The following is a 26,079-nucleotide window of genomic DNA, read 5'->3' on the forward strand; positions in this document are numbered from 1 at the left end:
CGTTTTTTGTGGTGTCTGAGGTATTGGGTTGCCAAAAGACTCCTGTGGGGGTATGGGTAGTTGAAAGTAATAGAAATATTAGAGGTAGGGCATAGGAAATTTGTCCTGCAGTTTGTTCTTGGATGGCTTTGTTTATTAGGGTTAATGATTGTTTTGCCTCAGGGGTCAGTGTTCAAGGGGATAGGAGATCTGTACTTCCTTTAAGAATATTATTAAGTGGGAGGAGAACTCCTGTGGGTAGTTTTAGGTATGGTCTAAGCCATTGGATATCTCCTAGGAGTTTTTGGAAGTCATTAAGTGTTTTTAGATTATTAGTTCGAAGGCAGACACGGGGGGTGAGTACTTGTTGGTGGGATAGTTCAAAGCCTAAATAAGAGTATGGGTCAGATGTCTGTATTTTATCAGGGGCAATTTGTAGTCCTTGTTGGGTAAGGCAAGAAATGATGTGAGCATAACAGGCTTCAGCAGTATTTTGGTCTGGGCAGGCTAAAAGGATATCGTCCATATAATGAAGGATATAAGCCTAAGGCCATTTTGCTCTAACAGGGGCAATGGCTGCGGCAACAAATTTTTGGCATAGGGTAGGACTATTGGCCATGCCTTGGGGTAACACTTTCCAATGGTAACGGGGCATGGGACTTTGAAAATTGGTTTGAGGGACACTAAAAGCAAAATAGGGTCTGTCTTCTGGGTGTAGTGGGATAGTAAAGAAACAATCTTTAAGATCAATGACAATCTTATAATAATTAATAGGAATGGCTACAGGCTAAGGGAGACCAGGCTGGAGTGCTCCCATAGGTACCATAGCCTTATTGACTGCTCTAAGATCTTGTAAAAGTTGCCATTTACCAGATTTTTTCTTAATAATAAAAATAGGGGTATTCCATGGAGAGTTGGTGGGCTCAATATGTCCTGCTGCAAGCTGTTCCTGTACTAACATCATGGCAGCTAAAGTTTTTTCATAAGTAAGAGGCCATTGATCAACCCAAACAGGCTCCGTAGTTTTCCAAAGGATTTTATCTGCATGGGGTACAGGACTGTCAATGGCCGTCAGGCAAAATTTTGTTGGTATCCTAGACCTGTTTTGTCTTGTTTAGGGCTAATGACGATGGGTTGGGTAGTTCCCTGGCCTTGCTTCCCTAATCCTTGTCCAGGTAAGAAACCTTGATTTAGCATCTGGGTTGTGACAATCTCATTGGGGCTACACATTATTAATTTCATCTGGGATAAGATGTCTCGCCCCCAGAGATTGACAGGTAAATTTGGGAGGACGAAAGGGGTGACTAAGCCACTGTTTCCCTCTGAGTCTTCCCATCTGATTGTTTGAGAGCTTTGTTGGGGGTTTGTGGCATGTCCAATGCCTCGCAAATGAGTAGCGACAGCAGTTAGCGGCCAGGATTTTGGCCAGTTGGACTGAGCTATTACTGTGGCATCTGCTCCTGTATCTAGAATGCCTGTGAAGAGTTTTCCATTAAGTTTGAGTTCAAGTAGGGGGCGTTGGTGAGATATTTGTTGAACCCAATAGGTATCAGAGGACCCAGGGGTACTGGGTCCTCGAAAGGTTTGTTGAAAGTTAGAGTTAATATGATGTAGAGGAAGGATAACTATCTGGGCTAATCTAGTTCCTCTTGGGATGGTGATTAAGCTTTTGGAGGTGGACAGGATTATATGTATCTCTCCTTCGAAATCATTATCCAGAATGCCAGGGAGGACTTGAACTCCTCGAAGGGCTGAACTGACTCGGCCAAAGATAAGACCAAAAGTGTCAGGTGGTAAGGGGCCATATATGCCAGTAGGGAGTATTAGGGGGCTATTATTCGATGTTAATATTGTGTTGGTGGTGGCACAGAGGTCCAATCCTGCGCTGCCTGCCGTTGCTCTCCAAAGGTCTGTGACGTGGAGGTGTGGTTGATTATCGGGAGGGCAGGGACTGATTGGCAGTATGTCTGAGGGATGAACTGTGAAGGCCCGGAGTTCATCCCTGGGTTGGGGCCCTGGGGCTGGCCCCTGTTGGAGTTTCCCTGTTTTGGTGGAATGGGCTGTCCATTTATATCTGTTTTGGATCGGCATTCAGAGGCCCAGTGAAAGCCTTTTTTACATCGAGGGCACTTTGAGGGTGGAAGCCTTGGGGTAGGAGCACTGGGGGCAGCAGCGGTTTGAGGGGTATTAGGAGTAGATGGAGCTTGAGTACGTAAGGGACAGGTTTTGGAAAAATGTCCAGGTTGCTTGCATGTATAGCAGAGTGGGCTGCAGGGTGTCTGGGGGGTATAATTTTGAAGGGCAGCCCCAATGGCAAGCCCGAGGGCATGAGCAGAGCCGATGCCTGAGCAAAGGCGAACATAATCGCAGAGTTCCCCCTGGCGATAAGGCCGGATGGCATCTTGGCAAGCAGGGTTGGCATTTTCAAAGGCGAGATGTTTTACAAAGGCACTTTCACTTTCTCCTGTGCCGAACAGGCGCTCTGCTAGCTCTTGTAGGCGGCTAATAAATTCGTTATAGGGTTCATCAGGACCTTGTCTAATTTTTGCTAGGGAAGTGGTAGCGGCCCCTTTTTGGGGGAGGCGCTTCCAGGCTTTCAACCCGGCGGACTGGATTTGTGTTAAAAGTCCGGGGGGATATTGAGCCTGTTTTTCATTGTGTTGATATGGGCTAGTGCCTAGGAATTTCTTTAATGTCCACCTTTTGGAAGAGGTTTTACGGGCATTACGTTCAGCGAATTGTTTGGAGGTCTCTTCGTAATCGCTTTTCCAAAGTATGAAATCGCCTCCGCTTAGGGCGGCTCTGGCTACAAAAAACCAATCATTGGGTGTAAGCCACCGTTCACTAAGGTTTTCAATTAAGGCCATTGTGAAGGGGGCAGTGGGACCATAGTTGGCTACGGCCGTTTTGATTTTTTCTAAGGTTTTTAAACTGAGCCGCTTATAGGAGTGGGAGTATGAGGGTTCAGAGGCAGAAGCCTCTTCCTCGTCAGAGCTAGAGCCATTAGAATCTCGTTCATCCTCACTACTTGGGAGAGGATGTTGGGAGCCGTCGGTCTCCCGGGCTCGGCTACCTGAAGGCGCATCAGCCTGGCTGCTTGAGGGGGCATTGGCCTGACTTTGGCTTCTGGTGACGGGGAAAGCGAGTAATTCAGTGGGGGTGGATAGGGTCAAATCAGTGAATTCTTTAGCCACGGCCTTGATTTCTCGAATGAGAATTAAGGCTTCTTGAATGGAGGTTTTTTGGAGAAGGGGTTTTTGGTGGATTGTTGGTGGCTCTGGGTTGTTTACAATGGGGGCTAGAATACGGGTGGCTGCGGGCGGTAGGTTTGAGGGTGCATAGGGGGGCGGCCGAAAAGCTGGGAGATCTTTAAGTAAGGGGGCAGAAGAGAGAGGAGGCCAGTCAAGGTTATTGTAAGAAGCTGCCTCTTTTTCGAGTTCGGCCTCTTCTGCTGGGTTTAATTGGTTGACATGGTTATCTGAGGAATTACGGGAAGGGTTAGGGTTTTTTTTAATCTCTTCCTCTATGTTAATAGAAATTGAGGGGCAAATTGAGGGGGCCCTCGAAGGGGGCCGAGATTGATTTTTTGAAATTTCTTGTCCCTCTTTACAGAGATTTTGGGCTGAAGGGGCCCTTGAGGGGAACCAGGATTGAATTTTTTAGAACTTCTTGTCCCTCTTTACAGAGGCTCTGGACATCCGGAGAATGCCCATGAGTGACTAAGATTTCTTTAATAAGATTAAAATAACTGAAGGCGGTGATAGGGACGGTCTCGGGGCCAGAGATTCGATAATAGTCATTAAGGCAATCTCCAACCCGGTTCCAACACTGCGGGTCAATCGTCCCCTCTTGGGGGAACCAGGGGCACATTTTGAATATAAAGTCAAAAAATAAAACTAAATCCTTTTTCTTAACTCGAGTTCCTCGCACCTTGAGAGTTTGCTTTAATTGACTTATAAAAATATCACTTTGTGAACATGCTTGTCCCATGATTGGGGGCCTTACCTGGCCGAGTTCGCCGTCGAAGGGAGGGGCTCCTGGATCTGTCTCGCGGTCGAGTAGTCTTGGCGATCCAATCTGTGCGGGGAAGTCACTGGCAGGGACGGGCGCTTTGTTCCGGCAGCTATCGGCCCCCACGTTGGGTGCCATTTGCTCCGGCCCGCGGAGCAATCAACTGGGGCTCAACCACCTACCTAGAACAAATGAGTTGGGGGGACAAGAGGCGCGAAGAATGGCAGCAAGACAAAAGATTCTGATCAAGCTGCAAACTTTATTTTTCCGAACTGGGATATATATATATGGGGGAGAGGGAGAGGAAGGAGATTAGGTTGCTTGCTATTGGCTAGCTTGAGACAAAGAAGGGCCCGCTTATTGATTACTTGGGTGCAACTGGTACTCGTGGACACCTCATGTGCCTGTAGCCGATTGGCTTGGGGAGCGCATGCACACCTCATGTACCTGTAGCCGATTGGCTTTGTGGAGCGCACAGGTTCCTGTAATCAATGCAATGTTTTTAGCTAGAAGCCAGGTGTAAGGTTCCCAACACTTGATGACCTGTGATCCCTTACTGCGTTGGCAGGAACTGAGTTTCTCCTGTGACAGGTGCACCCAATCTGCACATGGCATTCATGAAGCCCGCAACACAGCAGGTTCTGTAATGCCCCTCCTTGTGCCTGGGCCCCACAGAGTTTAATGCACCGCTGACACCATCTCAAAATTATTACTTATTGTATCTTTGAACTGGTTTGTGAAGTCTGATGGGATAATAGACATGCACAATGTTGGTCATTCCTGGCCACCCGTTCCCAGATAATGTCCACAGTGGCCCAGGAGCACAAAATTCCCATGGACCCAATGGGTGGGAGTCCAACAAGACTCAAGGTGAGAACAGGGTAAACATCTACATCTGCATAAACATAAGGAAGGATGCCAACAGCTCCCAGAGGCCAGACTTTTCTACCAGAGCTGAGTTCAATACACAGAGATGTCAAACATTTAGTGAGGACCCCATCATACCCTCTCCTGCATGAGGGAGGCCTACGCATGACCCACCCCATTCCTGCTGCAGTGGGTTCACCAAAGGGGGACAACAACCCCCATGACCTGGAAGGATGATCTCCGTGCCGCAAATCTAAAGTTCACCAGCTCGATTATTAATCCGGGCATGTGCCTGAGTTGAAGGTTCAGTCCCCAGTTGGGGGCGTGTGAGATGCAACTAATAGATGTTTTCTCTCTCTCTCTCTCTCTCTCTCTCTCTCTCTCTCTCTCTCTCTTTCCCCTTCCCATCCCCTGTCTAAAGTAAGTAAAATCTTTTTTTCAAAAAGACACTTGAACAACAGGAAAGTAACAGCGTGTTCTTGGAGAGAAAAATATATAATGATCTCCATTTCTCACGGTTACCTATAAATATAATATGATCTAGCTTAAAATATCAGCAAAAAAATTTTTTTATTCCTCACCTGAGGACATGCTTATTGATTTCAGAGAGAAGGGAAGGGAAGAAGAGAAACATCAAAGGGTTGTCTCCCCACTGGGCACCAAACCCACAACCTAGGCCTGTGTCCTGACTAGAGCTTGAACTATAACCTTTCAGTTTATGGAATTATTATGGGAGAAACTCAGTTCTCTTTGCTGGTACAGTAAAGAATTACAGATCAGCCAGTCTATTCATGAGCAAGCAGGGTTTACTAGTGATATGTTTTCATGGAAGAGAACAGGCCTTGCCAAGGTGGGGGTGAGAGGTGTAGATTCTGGGCAGGGCCAGGTAAGGATGGCAACAGTCAAGGGTAAGGGTGGCAAGAGCCTCAGGTCCTTGGTCCTGAGGAATCAGATAGTTGGCAGGATCGGGGTGAAGATGGTGACATATTAATTGGTGGGTAAAGGTGGTGCCAGCTTCCATGGGGGAAGTAACTACCCAAATGTGGGTATGTGTGGGCGTCTGTTAGCCTGAATTCTTATCTCACCCCAGACCCCATTTGTTCCTCTTGTAAAACAAATACATGACAGGAGCCAGTTGAAGCTTGGGTAGTAACCTAAACTTATAAATTATTTATGGGCTTTCTGTAAACATTAGGTACTTCCTTGTAAAACAGATAGTGACCAGAAGTAGGCAAGTAACCAAAGTTGCCTTGTGGGCATCTTCTTTGGGCACGGTGGACACCCTCCCACCTACCAACCAGACCTTGGAATTAACACAGTTTAATTCCAAGGCTTTCTTTCCCAGACAGTGGGAACAATACATAGAATTCCCTCCTCTTGTGCTACCATGTGTTTCTTGTGATATTCTGAACACCTGGCACTATTATCAAATCCGGCTTAGGACGGCTGAGTCAGTGGGTCAGACATGTCTCCCTCCTCCTTTCCTTAGTTTGCTATCTTTCCTACCTTAGAGGACAATGCTCTAGCATACTGAGCCACATTGGCCAGGGCTCGGCAAAATTTTTTAAAGTAAAACAAGCTCAGTTTCAGTTTCAGTTTACCTGTTAAAATAAGGAAGAAGGAAAAGTTGTATTACAAAGCTACAGGAAGTACAACAGTGGATTAATGCGTCATGAATAGACAGATTGATGGAAAAGAATAGGACTTCCGCCAAGATGGAGGCATAGGTGGATGTGCCATGCCTTCTCACACAACCAAATTTAGAGACAACTAAATATTAGCAACAGAAAACATAGTCAGAACACGGAAAATTGAACTTTTCGGAAGTCCGTTAACAACAAATTCTTCAGCCTGACCAGTAAGGGGCGAAACCAGCGGCTGGTAAGGCGGGATTGCACAGGAGGTCTCGGTCAGACGGACTCAGGCGTGGAATCCAGACGCGCGGAATCCAGGTGCAGGGTTGGACCTAGTGAGCGACCGAGCGAGCCACCAGGCGAGCGACCGCGGCAGAGACATCGGGGGAGCGGGGCTGCGTGTTGACTGTAGTCGCGCATTTGTGCGTGGGCGGACAGGCGAGGGAGTGGGCTGTTGGACCGGGGCCTGGCGGGTCCCCGCTGCAAGCGGCAGTGGAGGGCGCTACCATTTCCCTGCTCTGACCCCACCTCCACATACAGCGTCATAACCCAGCGACTCTGAGTGGCCCAGCCCTGTTGAACCACCTAAGGTACTGCTCCTACCCAGCAGTGCAAAACAGCAGAGGGTGCTGCCATTTCCCCGCTCTGACCACGCCCCCACATGCAGTGTCACAAACCAGCGACCTGGGAGTTCAAGGCACCGCTTCTCACACTTAAAGGGCCAGAACAGACCAAAAATGGCTCAAGAAGAGCTCAAAGCCCCAGAGCCCATAGATCTAAGCGATGAAGAAATAGCAAAACTCTCAGATGCACAGTTTAAAACACTGGTGATCACGATCCTCACAGAACTGGTTGATTATAGCCACAAATTAGACAAATATATGAAGGCGAAACTAATTGAAATGAATGGAATTGCACAGGAAACCAATAGCAATGAAAAGGAAACTGGGACTCAAATCAATGGAGTGGACCAAAAGAAAGCAAATAATGGCCAAACAGAAAAGAGTCAAGAAGCAAGAATTCAAAAAAAAAAAATGAGGAGAGTCTTCGGAACCTACAGGACATCTTTAAACGCTCCAACATCCGAATTATAGGGGTACCAGAAGGGGGAAAGGAACAGCCACCAGTGGAAAACTTATTTGAACAAATAATAAAGGAGAATTTCCCCAATCTGGCAAAGGAAATAGACTTCCAGGAAATCCAGGAAGCTCAGAGAGTCCCAAAGAAGTTGGACCCAAGAAGGAACACACCAAGGCACATCATCATTATATTAGCCAAAATTAAAATGAAGGAGAGAATCCTAGAAGCAGCAAGAGCTAAGGGGACAGTCACCTACAAAGGAGTCCCCATCAGACTGTCAGCAGATTTCTCAAAAGAGACCTTACAGGCAAGAAGGGGCTGGAAAGAGGTATTCCAAGTCATGAAATCCAAAGACCTACAACCAAGAGATTGCTCTATCCAGCAAAACTTTCATTTAGAATGGAAGGACAGATAAGGTGCTTCTCAGATAAGATCAAATTGAAGGAGTTCATCATCACCAAGCCCTTATTATATGAAATGTTAAAGGGACTTATCTAAGAAAAAGAAGTTAAAGAAACATGAACAGTGAAAGGACAACAAACTCACAGTTATGAACAACCACACCTAAAACAAAAATAAACTAAAAGGACAGCTAGATCAGGAGTGGAAACATAGAAATGAAGATCTCAAGTGGGGTTAGCAACAGGGGAGTGGGAGGAGGAGAAGGGGGGAGAAGGTACAGAAAATAAGTAGCATAGACAGTAGATAGAAAATAGATGGGGGGGCAAGAATAGCATGCGAAATATAGAATCTAAAGGAATTGAGACACATGGTCATAAACTAAAGGGGGTAATGGTGGGGATGGGGGGGTAGGGTGGAGGGGAATGAAGGGGGGAATTGAACAACTGTAACAGCATAATCAAAATTTAAAAAAAAGAAAAGAATACAGGGTTCATTAATATATACAGATCCACATAGAAATTGTGTTTTATTTACTTTTTTAATTTATTGACTTATTTTTCATTTGGACCATTTATCCTTTGCCTCTCGTATGCTTCCAACTGGTGACCTGGCCCACACAGGTGGGCACAGGTAACCAGGTTCTTGATGATTGCAAACAAAGAATTTTATAGAACACAGAGAGTTTATAGCAGACAGAGAGCAGATTTATTAAGTGATAGTACACTGCACAGAACATGGGAGCAGGCTGACTCCAAACAGACTGATCTCAGGAGCTGGAGGGATTCTATACTTACAGAGTGATATTTCTTGGATAGTTATAGCAGGGTTTTATTGCCCATGTACAAGTAGTTCTGTTACTTTAAAGCTACTACACATGTGGTCTCCCATGATCTTCCTTGACTGACCACCAGAGAAGGGGGTCCCACAAGGCTGATTTATTACAATGCTATTAGAATGAAGCAGGGGTCATGTAGCATCTTCTGTGCAGGTATAGTTATGATTCGCCATGATTCAGTGCTTTTTCAGAAAGCAGGAACAACTGGTCTTAGAACAGTGTCTCTGTACTGCATCAATGTCCTTTCTCTTAGTTTCCTCCTGACCATCTCCTGCCTCAAACCCAGGTAAGTGCTCTGACTAGGAATGGAACTGGTGACCTTTTGGTTTGGAGGCAGATAGATGCCCAGCCCACTGAGCCACACAAGTCATTGCTTGAGTCTTGCATGTGGCTTGATCAGGGATCAAACCTGCAGCCTTATTGACCCCCCCCCAAAAAAAAAACAACCCTGTAGACATAAAAAAAAAAAACTTCACACGACCCCTGGCTGTTGTGGATCAGTAGACTGAGCATACAGGCTTGTGAACCAAACGGTCACAGTTGGATTCCCAATCAAGGCACATGGCTGGATACAGGCCAGATTCTCAGTTTGGGGTGTGTGACAGGCAACTGATTGATGTATCTCTTACACACAGCGATGTTTCTCTCTCTGTCTTTCTCCCTTCCCTTACCCTTCTCTAACAAATTTAATTTTTTTTCAATTAGGTTATGACTTAAACTTTTTTAATTTTTTTATTGATTATGCAGTTACATTTGTTCTATTCCCCCCTTCATTCCCCTCCACCCTACCCCCCCATCCCCACCCTTACCCCCCCCTTTAGTTTATGACCATGTGTCAAGTTCTTTAGATTTTATATTTCCCATGCTATTCTTGCCCCCCCATCTATTTTCTATCTACTGTCTATGCTACTTATTTTCTGTACCTTCTCCCCCCTTCTCCTCCTCCCACTCCCCTGTTGCTAACCGTACTTGAGATCTTCATTTCTATGTTTCCACTCCTGATCTAGCTGTCCTTTTAGTTTATTTTTGTTTTAGGTGTGGTCGTTCATAACTGTGAGTTTGTTGTCCTTTCACTGTTCATGTTTCTTTAACTTCTTTTTCTTAGATAAGTCCCTTTAACATTTCATATAATAAGGGCTTGGTGATGATGAACTCCTTCAATTTGATCTTATCTGAGAAGCACTTTATCTGTCCTTCCATTCTAAATGAAAGTTTTGCTGGATAGAGCAATCTTGGTTGTAGGTCTTTGGATTTCATGACTTGGAATACCTCTTTCCAGCCCCTTCTTGCCTGTAAGGTCTCTTTTCAGAAATCTGCTGACAGTCTGATGGGGACTCCTTTGTAGGTGACTGTCCCCTTAGCTCTTGCTGCTTCTAGGATTCTCTCCTTCATTTTAATTTTGGCTAATATAATGATGATGTGCCTTGGTGTGTTCCTTCTTGGGTCCAACTTCTTTGGGACTCTCTGAGCTTCCTGGATTTCCTGGAAGTCTATTTCCTTTGCCAGATTGGGGAAATTCTCCTTTATTATTTGTTCAAATAAGTTTTCCACTGGTGGCTGTTCCTTTCCCCCTTCTGGTACCCCTATAATTCGGATGTTGGAGCATTTAAAGATGTCCTGTAGGTTCCGAAGACTCTCCTCATTTTTTTTTTTGAATTCTTGCTTCTTGACTCTTTTCTGTTTGGCCATTATTTGCTTTCTTCTGGTCCACTCCATTGATTTGAGTCCCAGTTTCCTTTTCATTGCTATTGGTTTCCTGTGCAATTCCATTCATTTCAATTAGTTTCGCCTTCATATATTTGTCTAATTTGTGGCTATAATCAACCAGTTCTGTGAGGATCGTGATCACCAGTGTTTTAAACTGTGCATCTGAGAGTTTTGCTATTTCTTCATCGCTTAGATCTATGGGCTCTGGGGCTTTGAGCTCTTCTTGAGCCATTTTTGGTCTGTTCTGGCCCTTTAAGTGTGAGAAGCGGTGCCTTGAACTCCCAGGTCGCTGGTTTGTGACACTGCATGTGGGGGGCGTGGTCAGAGCGGGGAAATGGCAGCACCCTCTGCTGTTTTGCACTGCTGGGTAGGAGCAGTACCTTAGGTGGTTCAACAGGGCTGGGCCACTCAGAGTCGCTGGGTTATGACGCTGTATGTGGAGGTGGGGTCAGAGCAGGGCAATGGCGGCGCTCTCCCTGGGGCTTGCCACGGGGACCCGCTGGGTGCCGGTCCAATCACCTAGTCCCTTGCTTGTCTATCCGCGCATCAGTGCACGACCACAGTCAACCCGAAGCCCTGCTCCCTTGCTGTTTCCCTGCGGTCGCTTGCTTAGTCACTTGCTGGGTCGCTCACTAGGTCCAACCCTGTGCCTGGATTCCGCACGCCTGAGTCCGTCTGACTTAGTTTTCCTGTGCAACCCCGCTCCACCAGCTGCTAGTTTCGCCCCTTACCAGTCACGCTGAAGAATTTGTTGTTAACAGACTTCCGAAAAGTTCAATTTTCTGTGTTCTGGCTGTGTTTTCTGTTGCTAATATTTAGTTGTCTCTAAACTTGGTTGTGTGAGAAGGCACGGCTTATCCACCTATGCCTCCATCTTGGCGGAAGTCCCAAATTTAATTTTTTAAAAATAAACTTAACATGAGCAGCAAAATTTGATTCAACATTTAGGGATGACCCACTATAGTCAACGTTTCCTTCTGATCTGCACCAAGGTGTTTTCCCAACGTGAACACCAGATGGCAGAAGAGAGGCACACTTGGAACACTATATTGTACTGTAAAGCAAGTTTCAACAAACTTCAAAACATTGAAATTATGCAAAGCATATTGCTGACACTAACTGCAGTCAACCTAGAAATCAGTAACAAAGGGTTACTAAAAAGTCCTTCTTTGTCAAAGTGATGAAATGTACATCTAAATAACATTGGGTTCCACATTCCTAGATGATACACTATACCCACTTTTCCCTCGGACCTGCAATAAGGTGTCATTCCCAAAATGACCACGAGATGGAAGCATAGATCGACACATGCAATGCATATCCTACTAAGGGCCTGGCTGAAAGATTCCTTCACTTTTTATCTTGAGTTACAAAGACAGGCACACTTTTCATTGTCCCCCCACAACAGAACTGCACAATGTCACCACCGTCTTCTTCCACTGCTCTCTGCCACCTTCACGCGATTTCACCATTCCATCGTCCCACAACATGGTTTTCTATCGAAGCAGAGAGCTCTTTCATGTGTCTTATGCAGTGTTCCAGGGAACAGAAATTTTTCCCCATAAAGAATTCAGAGAGACAAACTACATGGCCATGGGAAGGAGCAAGGTCTCTGAGTACTGTGTGGAGGAATCAGGACTGTGCAGCCAGGCTGGAACCGTTTTCCCTGGTCACCAAAGAGATATGTGCTCTCTCACCTAATCCTAACCCTCTGCATCTTCTGCTCACAAATTCCGGACTCTTTCCCTCAGGTGGAGCTTTCGGTCGGTCTGATGGGGCGCAGTACCTGTTGCCAGTAACCTGCTGGCTTTCCGAAACCAGCTCCTACTGCAAGACTCCCTCCCGAATTCACCACAAGGGCATCATCACCTCCTGTGGGTGCAGACTGCCCTTTGGATGAGCAAGTGGCAGTTCCTTTGTTTGCCCACAATCTCTCCGATTCCACATTACTCTCAAATAGCAAAGACTCATCCTCCCCCCCCACACACAATCTTCATGGAAATGGAACATTTCCTTTATGTTTCAGTGGAGAACCACTTGTAAAAACCCACTCATGAAGGTCCCCCACCATCCTGCTGAACTCCTGTGGAGCCCAAACAGCAAAGCAATTCATGTAACCAAGCTGGTGCAAATAATTTTCGAAGCCTGAGTAGGACACTTTCAACATGTTGCCTGTCTCCCACCTGCCATGATGTGATCTGTCCTCAGTGAACATCTGCCATTGAGGGCTCTCCACTGTACCTGGCCTGCCTACTTGTGGGAGAAGTCTCCAGCATGAAACTTTGCAATAAACTTCTGACACATTCGGTCAGTCACAGCATCTTCTCCACACAACCACAGATCTTTTCTTGCCTTACAGTTGCCTTTGTACCTTTCTTGGAAAGACTAAGCCAAAGGGGCAGAAAATGTTGCTTATGCTCATGCTTCTCTGTGAAAATGGCCAACCATACATTTACCACTTGTAATGATATTTTTTCTATCACACACTGATAGTACACCTGTCGTGATACAGTCTCATATGATGGTTTCAAATAGTTAAAGACAAGTCATGGTATCCACTGCAACCCTAACCCCTAATCCTAACCACGAATCATGCCACGCACCAGACATAGGACTGGGTGTCCAAAGCCTGTCCCTGACTCCACATGCCTGACTCTGGACATTGTACACCACAGAATAGTCTTTTATCCTATTTAAACCTGTAAACCCTTGAAATGTAATCATCTCAATTCTAAAACCATAAAGCAGGTTTCTGTGAAACAAGTTATATTAAAATCAAGCAAATTAGATAATGCAATGATGGCATACATAAGACCTGAAAATGGATGAGGCTGCTGCTTCCATATCAAGGCACACCCTTCCAAAGCAAAACTGATGAAAGTAAATGAGTAAATGTAATGTCCTCCTGATTAAAAAATTCTGGGTAGCAGGAGAAGCTATTCATAGCATAAGAAGACCACCCACAGAATTGAAGAAGATGACTGCACATTATACTTTTGATCAGACTCATTCTTCCACAACAAAGAATTTTATGACTCATCAATGAAGAGACACCTATATTATTTTAAACATTTTATTTATTATTTTTAGAGAGGGTGAGGGAGGGAAACAATCGATCTGTGATTGCCTCTCACATGCCCCCTACTGGGAACCTGGCCCTCAACCCAGGCATGTGCCCTGACTGGGAATCGAACCAGAGACACCTTTGGTTTACAGGTAGGTGCTAAACCAGTGAGCCATAACACCCAGGAAGACATCTATATTAAAAAAAAACTTGAATGGTCCCTTCTACTGAGAAGACATTCATAGAAGTGGTAAAAAAAGAAATACCAGAGAAGATGTGCAATGGCTACATCACAGCACAATACCCCTTCACAGACACTACAAAGGCTATAAGAAAGCAAAACTGAGAAATTTTCATGATCACAAACTAATATTAGAACAATCGACCATTTCTTTTGAAAATGTAAAATATTGCAGACCTTGTATAAAATGGTTTGACATTTTCTCAAAAAAAATTACCCTGTGTTCAAAAACTACTTTGAAATACAATCTGAGAAACTGAAGACAGACGTTATAACAAACTCATACATGATTATATATAACAGCACTGTGAATAAAAACTGAAAGGTAGAAAGTATTCAAGTATCCATCCACAGGTAAACAAATAACACAAAATTTGGTTATTCTGTCACTGAAAAGGGACTGGACCCAAGGGGGGTTTGCCCTGGAAAGGTCTCATGTCTGTAGGTTCTTGACCTCCTGCAGCAAAATTTCACAACAGAAAGCTAGGGAATTTTGAGAGTTTGTATATTAAATCTAAGGACAGTGAAACAAAGAAAGGGCTTCAGACAGAAGAGGCACAATCACAGCAACAAGAGTGAGCATAGGTGGAGCTGCTTCTTGAGAAACAGAAATTAGACGCAAGAAGTTCCTTGGAGACAGGATCAGGGTGTGAGCCCGGGACAAGCTGCCGCTGCCCACAGCTCCCTGCTTGCAAGTCCCAGGGACCTTTGAGATAAGGAGAAACAGTGAAGATATGCAGCAAAGAAGAGAAGGGAAGGTGCATGTGAACTCAATGAACAGCTCACAGTGGGTCTTTTTTTAAGGGTTTTACCTGTTTTCTAATGTTGAGGACTTTAGAGGAGGTCTTAGAAGAGTCATTGCCACACAATACTCTGCTTCCCAGGACCAGGGGTGTCACTGATGTGCTGATGCAACAAAACGAGCACACATAGTGGTCAGGGTCCTGCTCTGGTGACTTTCTCCTTCAGAAAAGTCACCAGAGAAGGGCTGGGACTGAGGTGGGTCTTCCCCTGTGTGGGCTGGAATGGGTGAACCATTTGCTCTCAAATGCTCTTGGTCAGGGAAGATAAGGGCCTCAGATTTATTACTTAGCTATAAATTGCTAGGCCTTATTTAGCTATCAAACTTACTTTGTCCATTTCACTTGCCAAGGAATTTTCCTATTTTTTTAAAAACCTACCTCAACTCCATACACTTGTGGATTCATATTGGCATTGAATTTGTCAAAATGGTCATCTCTTGACAGACACCAGACAACAGCCAAACTCAGAATCCTGGACACAGACCTTTGACTCCAAAACGTTGGCCTTGGAGTGGACCCGAAGCAAAACCAGGACTGCAGACCCAAAGCCCCAAACCCAAAGCCCCGGGCCTTCACCCAAGCCAGACCATGAGGTCCAAAGGCCAAACACCACATGCCAGGAACTGACATTGGACCCTTAATACCAGATGCCATTCACCAAAATGAAAAGCTTTATCTGCACATGGACCTCACATGCAAACCCAGGACACAAAGCCACATCCTAAGAGCTGCAAGACTATAGACCCACAACTGAATACATTTTGACTCTGGAGCACAGGCCCTGGACATAGGATGCAGATCTATAACCAGGACACCAAGGCCAGATTTTGGTCTTGGAGCCCTTTGCCAGGCCCCTGTTGCCAGAGGCCACAGGCAGGAGCTGAACCAGTTCCTCCCATTTGACACAACCCTGTGATTCAAAAACCCTTGTCTTTCCCAATGCAAACTTCAAAATTTACCAAACCCAGCAGAAATAGGCCAAAAGACAGAGTCAAGAAAAAGGATGCTGACCTTGGAAGGCAGATGTCCATGGTCTCTCAGTTGCAACAGGTTCAGGAGTTAGCACTGTCTCAGCATTCATTCCACACTGCCAGCTTTTCAAACCTGTGGGGAATTATTTTCCACAAAAAGAGATTATTTTCTACAAACCTTGTCGACTCTAACACCTGTGTGATAATAATTAAAATAGCACAATATAAGATATAATCTTGTATCATAAGATCAATACAAGATATTCAACATTGAATGCATGCATGAATACAAATGAATACCAGACAATGAGGTGTTATCAGGTATACAGGACCTTTGGGAATCTGGGGAAACAGGGTCTTATAGAGGTAAGATGGGTGATAGAGACAGGAAGTTTATGAACAGTGCAACCTTCATGGAATGTTACTTTTTGGTAGGCAATCCTACAAACTATAGGATGCAAGTTAAACTAATAAACTTTTCCAAATTTCATTAACGTAATCAATCATTCAGTTGAAAATAGGTTGCTTTGCTAAAATTGTTAAATTTTGTGGCAACAGCAGTGGACACAGCCTGGGAGAGCGACCAGCTGCCAGGAGAGCCTTACATCGCCCACAGGGGGTCAAAGGTCTGAGCATCTGTGTCTAGTGCAGTGTGGACTGTCCTCCTCTGCCTGCAGCCAGCAGAGTGCAGCGGGCCCATGAGTACAAGGCAAGGGACCGTGAAGCCACAACCAGGAAGCGAGCCACGGCCACATAGGTGGGACAATAAGATCTGCCATCTCAAGTGACACATGACATGGCAGCCGAGAGCCACACTTGGGACATTTTTCAAAGGGACTATCCTTGTGCTAGGGCAAGTTTTAACAAATTTCAAAGGACTGAAATTATATACAGTATGTTTCTTTCTGTCATTGCTGTTAACATAGAAATTAGGAACAAAAGTTAACTAGTTAGTCCTGATATATAAAACTTACTAAATACACTTCTAAATTAATCAACATTCATTGATATTCCACTGCAGTCAACCACTCCCCCCCAACCTGCCAGTAACATGTTATTCCCAAAAGGCCCACGAGATGGCAGCAGAGATGCACACTTGGAACGCTACCATTTCCTTAGCCAAAAGGTTCATTAGATTTTTAGGTAAAGACACAATGAAAGAGACGTGTTTCGTTTTCACCAATAATTGTATTGAACAAGGCATTCACCATTTCGTCCCACTGCTTTCTGTAGTCTTTCAGGCACTTTCATAATTCTATCTTCCCAAAAGTTTTTATCTTTTGGACAAGCCAATAAAAAGATAGTTTCAACAAGCATCGCAGCATTGAAAGCATATACGTTTCTCTAAGTGCTTCTATTGCACTTAAGCTAGAATTTATTACGAATGGGTGACTGGAAAGTCCTTATATTTCGTAGCTATGTAATACACTTCCAAATAACCACAAAAATACAACGATTCGAATTACAAAATAAACAGAATGGGGATAAAGATACTGTTGTGGGAAATGAAGCGACCAAACACCGAGGGATTTTGGAGTACGAGGTTTACTGTTTAACGTGCACGGGCCCAGAGGAATCATTTCCAAATTCTGAGCAATGAACAAAGGATTCTTGGGAAATATATAGATTAGGGGTCTTCCTATCTATGTGGCAAAAGCAAGATACAGAAGCAGAATGCGGTAATTAGTCCTGTCTAGGGGCAGAGCCAGGGCTCAAGGACACAGGAGCATAATGCGATAATTTAGTTCTGTCCAGGGGCGGTAGCAGAGCTCAAGGACACAGCTGTCTACGGGGCAGAAGCAGAATGCGATAATTAGTTCTATTTACGGGGCAGGGTTCAAAGGCTCCCATTATTCACTTTTTCAAAGTTTTTCAAAGTTTCCCATATCATTCCCCCCTTTTATGCTAAACAGCACTGGTTGCTTGTTTAAGCATAATATATATTTTTGTAAGAATAAACAAGTCCCCCCTTTTCTTAGATTTAGAGTATTAATGAGGTTTCTTTCTTCATTATTTTTCTCTTTCTGTGATCTATTATTATGGAGGGATTCTAACACTTTCTTTTTCCTTAGCTCTAAGCCTGGCTATACTATTTAATATATCTATGAAACTAGCCAAAAGCTATACGTCAAATAATCACGTTAGAGGTCAGCTGCAAACCTGTTGCTATGCACAACATCTCTCAATGGCCCCGCTCCATTCGTCCCCCTCTCCCGGGGAGTGGTGAGTACACCTCAATATCTCTTGGATACTCCGAACCTTAGATCTCATCCCAAATCTTTTCTGGGGCTCCCCGTGGATGTACTCCGTATCAATATTCTTCTTTTTAGATTTATACCTACTTCATAATTATATAAAGGAAAAGGGACGGAGGTCTCATCTTCTTTTAACTTCTTCTAAGTTGGAAATGGACGCTGTCTTATTTACCCTTGGGTCGGGGTGCCCTGAAGGGGAGCAGCACGGAGGGAGTCCTTCCTGTAAGGGGAAAGACCTCACAGGGTACTGGTCAGTTGGCTGTCACCCGGACATCGCAGGCTTGGTGTCCAAAGGCTGGCATTACTGGACCGCTGTCATTCTGGTCAGGTCATATTCTGGAGGTGACAGATTAGGCAAGAAATTGGAAGCACAATTTAATCATAACTATTAATTGACAATGGCAGGTACTTCAGTAATGATTAGGAGTTCCCTCCTTTCAGGTTTCGGAGCCCTTTCTGTCCAAGCTATCAAGACAGAAAAGAGAAAATTAGTTCTAAAGTGAAGCCCACAAACCGCCCTAGTCTTTCACTAACCCAACTACTTAGTTCAGCCAAACCGTTGAGTCTCAGTGGGGCAATGATGGAGATGGGCTCCTTAAGTGAGGCCTATCTTGCAACCAATCTCTCATAGGCATAGGCAAGTCATAGGCATAGGCCCTATGAAAACAGAAGAACACACAGGTTAATTCACACAACAATCCCCAAACCAGTCTCTGCACCTGTGAGACTGTCTTTTGGGAAGACATTCTATTGCAAGGTCCTTCCTACAATGACATTTAACAGTGGCAATTTGACAGGTCCTTTGCACCTGTAAATTGTATATCTTTGGTGGCATCACACACCTGGTTTTAACTTTTAAATGAGAGCAAATTTTCAAGACAGTTAGCTGTACTATTCTGATGTCCAATACTGAGCACTGTGATTTTCTTTGAACTATAATTTTTCTCCTTAAGATTACCCTCACTGTTATTACAGGGACTACTTTGGGTCCCGCTTATGATTTTGACTGTTCGTTTGCATAAACACACTAAGAGCAGCCTGGATCACTTGTGATCCTTAAGTCTGCTTTGCTGGAACTCACACACTCACCCAGGGAACTCTTAGATTGACTTTTCAATCTGCCCCTCAGGGCATAGCAGCGCCACACATCTGGCCTCGCCTGTACCAGTTGTTTCACTCAAATCCTTGAGCGTTCATTGTGCTTATAGGTTCCTTTTCAGCCATCTTTCAGGAAAGCAACCTTCATTCCTCCCCTGGAAAGACTGGCACGAACCACACAACTAACCAAAGTACCAGGCTTTTCTTGTGGGCTTTCACTAGCTTCACAGGTCAATCCCAGTTCCTCTGAGCTTTCTGGTAATGACCAGAACCCATATGCCTCCTTCAGGCGTGACATTCCAGTCAAAGTCCTGGTTAACAAAACTACTATTAATGGCTGGTCTTATTGGATCTATGCAAAGAAACCTTATAGTGTCATTATTCCTTCAGACAATGCCAAATTCTGGAGGGGTCAGGAGAAAAATACAAAGCATGATGGAAAATCTTTTTCCTTCTGATACCTATTAAGATTGCATCTCTATGTCTTATACCTTCTATTATTAATATTATATAATTTCTTTTCAAAACTTTCACATCTCTATTTATTTTTATAACTTCTTACAGACTTTCTGCAATATTTACAAACCTTCTATAGCCTTTTTACCTATCTAGATTTATCTATAATTCACTTTTAATCTCTGTTCCTTTCCCACACTGGGAAGGACTCTACTTAAACTCAGTATCTGACAGCCAAAAGTCCCTAGTACTATAGGCATCTTCTACTAAAAGTCCCTAGATTTGCAGGCACATTCTTTTCAACCTTTCTGAAGCTTAGACCTTGCAAATACCCTATAAATTAGGTGGTCTCTCTTGGACCTTAGTTCATGACTTTCAAAACTAGAGCTATTCCTATCAGAACCAGTTACACAGAGAACCTGACTGCTGTAGCTAGAAACGTTTTGTACCCCAGAATGGCCGACCTTCGGAGCCGGCCGGCCCCCGGAGGGAACCCCGAACCCATCCACAACCAGGGCAGTCCATGCCAAAGTCATGGGAAGCCAGGACACCTAGGTCAGCTCCCCTACATAGACAGATGACAGGAATTAGCACAGAGCATGCCCCAGTGGCCGAGCCAGTGTGCAGGGGCGCAGGGACAACCGAGGGGCACCAGAGGGAAGGGGCAAACAAGGTCCCAAGCCTGTTCCCAATCCAGAGACAGCCCATCCGCCGTCCCAGCGGCTCTATCTAAGCCTCCCACACACCAAGACCCCTCGGACTCTTATCATATGAATGAAAGCACTCCTAGCAGAGCAGATTTCACAGGTTCATCAGCAAGCCTTTGTGACGCCAGATTTTTCCTAACTCTAGCAAGGCACGGGAGTTGCACCTCTCCCCAGTAGGCATTCAGGCCTAAGGTGATCGAAGTCAGAAAGCGCTTCTCCCAGAATACACGGGGACTCAGGGCTTTGTCAAAGCTGGGGGGAGTCCCACCCGCTACCGACTTCCGACCAAGCTCTGGGGGGGCAGGGAGAGAAACCCAAGGCAGTGCCTGCCACCAGGGAGTCTCGCACTCCAGAGGTCGTCTCTCGCCCCCAGACCCTAAGGGCAGCGGTACAATTCCAAAATCAGGCAGAGCGGTCAGCAATATCTCCCTATTCTTGTTTATAAAATCAAATCAAAATAGGCCTGTGAAATCTGCTATTTGCTATTCTCGAATGCAATTACAAGGAACAATTTCTATATACATTATAGAGTACAAACAGGAATTAATTAAGGCATTTCTGGGTTGTTATAACTCAAACTCTTAAATTCAGTCAGTTGAAAAATCATATAAACACATGGGATACATAAAAGTAACAGGTTTGGTTACATTTCAATTTTGGAAGAATTAGCACAGACTTTACAAAGTTACTTTCAGCATGAAGAATCTGAAAACACTCTTGCTTGGTTGCAGCATTAATTTAGTCTCTTTAAAAAGTCTCTCTTAGGTGACTACTCCAGGGGCGCTGGTTGGAATTCCACACAGCTTGGAGAAATCTGGATCAGGAGAATTTAATGTGTGTAAATCGGTCACCCATTGGCAAAGGCCTTTTCTGTGATATGGCTTCACTCTCATCACTTGCAGTTCTAAAGGTTATTCAGAAAGGCAAACAGCACACTCCCCTCTCCGAGCTAAGAGTTAAAATAACCAATAAAATCAAACTTGGGGGGAAAGGCTCAAGACTCTTTTAAAAGTATGATGAGCCTGTCTCACAATTGCCAGACCAGTCGAATTACAAGGTCCTCACTGGCAAACATTTCAGAACTTAAAAATTCCTCACGCCTCAAGCTGTGGCACCAGAAAACCCACTTCAGTGCCATCAGCCCTACTTACTGGCTGAAACCCTACCCGTTGCTAGGAAACAGCCAGCGGGGCGTGCCGCCCTGGTCAGCCTTCCAAATCTCGCAGGTAGTAGCCTGGGGGGGGGGGGGCTGCCGCTGGCCACCGAAGTCAGGCCAGGATCCCTCGAGGCAGCGGGTCACTACCGGGGACACGCACTTGCCGGGCGCACCTGGGCGTGACGCGGCACGGTGACGGGGAGGGGGTCCACAGTACAGCACTCCCAAAGAAGATCCAGGCCTCCCGCCAGCAGGGAAACCTCCTGCTCTAGGCCGGACAGTTCGACCAGCCCGCTGCGCACTGGGGACTGCCCGTCCTGCCCCCTGCCGCCGGGCCCCTGGCTCTCGCCCTCCAACCCTGCCTCCGGGGCTGGGGAGGGGGAAGCGGTCGCCCGGAGGAGCGACCCAGCACCTCGGCAATCCCGATTGTGCCGAGGAGATAGCCTCCTCCTCCCGGCCCCGCCACCTGGAGTGCCAATAAGGGAAAAGAGAAGGGGGGAGGGGGCGCGCCCCCCTCCGATCAAAGAAATTCTTTTCTGAGTTTTGGGTTTACTTATACAGCTGAAAGGGCTCGGAGCGCTGGATATGCGCTTACCCGCCGAGCCCCAAGACAGGGTGTAGACACACAAAGGACAGGGGCACATTCACTCATACCCGCCGAGCCCCACACGACGCGGACACACAAAGGGTGGGGTAGATTCGCTCGTCCGCCTGGCCTGCTCCCTCGCGGGACGAAGTGGGTCTTGGCTAAGGTCGCCCCAGCAGAATTCGGGGTTAGCTGCCAACCGTTATGCCGTATGACCTGACACAGGAACCGCAGGTTGGGACCCACTCTTGCTCCGTAGGACCAGCCCGTGGAGCCACAAACACAGTCGCGCACACTTTCACGCTCAAGCACTCCGAGTTTAAACAATCCCTCCCCGAGAGAGTTTAAACAATCCCCCCCTGAGTAAGGGGTCAAGTGGTCGAATCCAGTATGGATCCGACCTAAACTCAGGACAATCCCCCCCCCCCCCAGAAGGGGTCAAATGGTCGGAGTGGATCCGACCCAAGGTTCCAATGAGAGGTGATCAGCCTCTTCCAGTCTCGGGACAAGTCCCCGGGGCACTCACCAAGTTTGGCGCCTCCAGTCAAGTCGTAATCCGGATCCCTCACTTCCCGCCTGGCCGTGCGGGTCAGCGGCCGCCGCCCCAACTGGACGGGGCCTAAGAAATCTCAGGGCACGTGCACCCCTGCTTCCCCAGTTGGACCTGCGGCCGCCTCCCAGCGTCTCCAGACGGTGGCAAAAAACGGCCTGAATTCGTGTGAGGTCGCGCGCCTTTCCGGCCAATGCACCAAATGTTGTGGGAAATGAAGCGACCAAACACCGAGGGATTTTGGAGTACGAGGTTTACTGTTTAACGTGCACGGGCCCAGAGGAATCATTTCCAAATTCTGAGCAATGAACAAAGGATTCTTGGGGAATATATAGATTAGGGGTCTTCCTATCTATGTGGCAAAAGCAAGATACAGAAGCAGAATGCGGTAATTAGTCCTGTCTAGGGGCAGAGCCAGGGCTCAAGGACACAGGAGCATAATGCGATAATTTAGTTCTGTCCAGGGGCGGTAGCAGAGTAAAAGGACACAGCTGTCTACGGGGCAGAAGCAGAATGCGATAATTAGTTCTATTTACGGGGCAGTGTTCAAAGGCTCCCATTATTCACTTTTTCAAAGTTTTTCAAAGTTTCCCATATCACTAACAGCTGGAATAACAATCAAATTCACATAATCCAATTAATGAGAGGATTAATTCAACATCTACTACATGGGCAAGGGGAATTCATATTAAAATGAATCCCAAACATAATGAGATAACATTGAGCATATGAGGTATTTTGAAAAATGGAAGAACAGAGTCTGAGATTTCAAAGGTCAAGTGGGGCACATTCAGGTAATCTAGAAAAAAAGGCAGCATACCTGCCAGGTTGATTTCTGTTGGGCAACTCCCAGAACTTTCAGACGCAAGGAGTATAGGAAGAGGGTCAACAAGCTCTTACGAGGACAGGAGTCACTGTCTGAAGCTGAGGTGATTGGGCTGAAGCTCTCTTCCTAAACCAAACTGTGGCAACTAAACCTCTTAGGAAGAACTGAGATGAAAATCCTAAGGAATTTCTCAGTCTTGCCTTTCTGAACAGCCAGTGTTACATCAACATGCCAAGTGCAAAATGCTGGCCCTCTCATGACCGCCCTTGATACTTTACATACAAGTTGTATATCCACCACCTACATTAGTACGTTGTTCCACATTTCACTGGCATAATCATTCAGTTTTGAGAATCAGACTTGACTTAAATTGTTAAATCTTATTGAAGTAAACGGTGATATGCCTGTACTCCCCCATATTAAATTCACCCCATATTAAATACCTGACTGCTTGCTTATGTGGTGGGGAAACAACCTTTTCTGGAAACTCAAGAATCTTTCTGCTGCTCTAATAATCAAACAGGTACGACACAGATTAGCAAGTAATAATAGCCAACTGTCAGACACACACAGCCAGGACAACCTCACTCACAGGACAGAGTCAGAAACCCCACACAGACAAGAGCATAAATGAGGCAGTGATGATGTGAGGTGCCGTGGTCATTTTCTATGATAAAGATATCCCCTTAGATCTGTGGGAAAAATATTTGCCATATAATAAAAGGGGTTGGAACAACTAAATGAGAAAAATGTTTGGCCCCCTACATTACATCCTCCACCAAAATCAATTCTTTAATTGATTTCAATAGCCACTCATAACTAACATAAAACACTGAGAACCATCTAAAACACACCAAGAGATCTAAAGTGAAAGAATGGGAAAAATATACTATACGAACATGAACCAAATAAAAATATATAACATATAATAGACTTTAAGGCAAAAAATGAACCACTACTACAAATAAAGATGAGTACTTCATATCAGTAAGTTCAATATACCTGTTAGTTCCAAGTTTTTATTCACTTACTAACATAAACTAAAAAATATATGCATGGAAAAATATACAACTTAACAATCATAATAGGAGAATTATCCAACCTCTATCATTCAGGTTGTTTCAGAATCAACAAAACCCACAAAAAACAGTACAATTATTTTAAAAATAGCATGAGAAAAAATGGCATTCAGTGTGCATAAGTACTCACTACTGTAATGGCCATTAGTAGTGGAAACATAGGGATAGCCGTTAGGCATCTGCAGTTCCTGAGACTGGGTAATAAATAATCCTCCGGGAACAGTTGGGTTCAAAAAAAAAAAAGAAAAATTCTAGCCAAATAAGGTAACTAACCAGGGCCCACCAGCAGCAATACCCACCAATTAGAGAGACCCTCGCCGTTTTCAATTTAGCAACCTAGCTAATAGCTAACCGCCACATCTGCTTCTGTAAGCCCGCATTCGCTTGCTCTGCCCTATAAAAACCCCATAGTTTGTAAGCCACGTGCGGCTTCCATGTTGTAGCCCTGAGAAGCTACCTGACTCCCCAGGGGGGGAAGGAAGCCGCCCCTGCGCAGGTAAAAAGAAACTTTTGGCCAATAAATACCATCATAAGCTCTAAGTTTCTGGATGTCTGATTTCTCGCCCATCGAATGCAACATTTGGAGGCCCCAGCGAGATCCACTTCCCAGGAGGGAAGTTTCGTCCAGAAACTGAGAGAGCAGCCGGGCCCGGTAAGTTCTGGGAGGATCCTCATTCGGTTTCGGTGGTCTAGACCTTTTAGCCCCGAGGGGGTAGGTAGGACGCTACCGGCAGACCCCCCGGGGGGTTTCCCAAGGAGAGGACGCTCTCGGGAAACGGAGCTAGGCTCCCAGCGACTTGGTCGCACCTGGTTTTCGCGCTGCGCTGCGCTGCGCTGCGAGATGTATGCTTGAGAGCCGCGGTTCGCCTGTGTGTGTGATAAGAGAGTGCTTGGGTTTTTGTTTTGTTTTTTTGTGTGTGTGTGTGTGTGTGTGTGTGTTTTCTGTTAGTCATAGTTGTCAGTGTTCTCGCCTCTGAGATCCCCGAGGTCGTCCAGCGCATCAGGATGGGCCAGAGTGGATCCGTACATGGGTCGCCCCTCGATTGTCTATTAAATAATTTTTCTGATTTTCAGAGGCGAGCGCAGGGTTACGGCGGACCAGCACCTGATCCTGAAATCCTCCGGACCCTCAGTGAACTGGAGTGGCCGACTTTTGGTGTTGGGTGGCCCTCCGAAGGAACCTTTGATTTGCCCCTTCTGTTCGCTGTCAGAGGGGTAGTGTACCGGGTGCCCCACCCCGATCAAATAATATATATAAATGTCTGGGTGGACATTGCAGCGGACCGCCCGAGATATATACGGCGGTGCCAGAGTAAAGGGCGCAGGGAAAGGCAGGCAGTGTGTCTGGCGGCACCCCGAGGCGGAGGCAACAGGCCCAGAGGGGCCCCGGGACGCTCGCCGCAGCAGACGCCACCGGAAAAAGGGGGGCCAAGGCTTTACCCCGTCTTGCAAGGGGACTCTGAGGAGTTCTTAGATTCCCCTTCGGCACCCCCTCCCTACTTTCAGCCTCAGCCTGACACCACCAGGGGCAAGGGAGGGCAGCCTCAGCCTGACACCACCAGGGGCGAGGGAGCGCAGCCTCAACCTGACACCACCAGGGGGGAGGGAGCGCAGCCTCAGCCTGACACCACCAGGGGCGAGGGAGCGCAGCCTCAACCTGACACCACCAGGGGGGAGGGAGCGCAGCCTCAGCCTGACACCACCAGGGGCGAGGGAGCGCAGCCTCCACCTGACACCACCAGGGGGGAGGGAGCGCAGCCTCAGCCTGACAC

The 26,079-nt window shown here is 46.0% G+C and overlaps 1 protein-coding gene across 1 annotated transcript in view; it reads left to right on the forward strand.

Moving 5' to 3' along the window:
- LOC119034582 (histone-lysine N-methyltransferase PRDM9-like) overlaps window positions 1-13,600 on the forward strand; it is a 28,614-nt gene extending 15,014 nt beyond the window's left edge. Inside the window, exon 8 of the mRNA XM_053670972.1 lies at window positions 12,267-13,600. Coding sequence (XP_053526947.1) covers window positions 12,267-12,415 — 149 coding nt within the window. The 3' untranslated portion in view covers window positions 12,416-13,600. The remainder of the gene's footprint in view (window positions 1-12,266) is intronic.
- The last annotated feature ends 12,479 nt before the right edge of the window (window positions 13,601-26,079 follow it).

Source organism: Artibeus jamaicensis, unplaced genomic scaffold (genome assembly GCF_021234435.1).
Source record: "Artibeus jamaicensis isolate MK-2021 breed Jamaican fruit bat unplaced genomic scaffold, CSHL_Jam_final contig_650, whole genome shotgun sequence".
In the NCBI taxonomy this organism is placed as follows: Eukaryota; Metazoa; Chordata; class Mammalia; order Chiroptera; family Phyllostomidae; genus Artibeus; species Artibeus jamaicensis.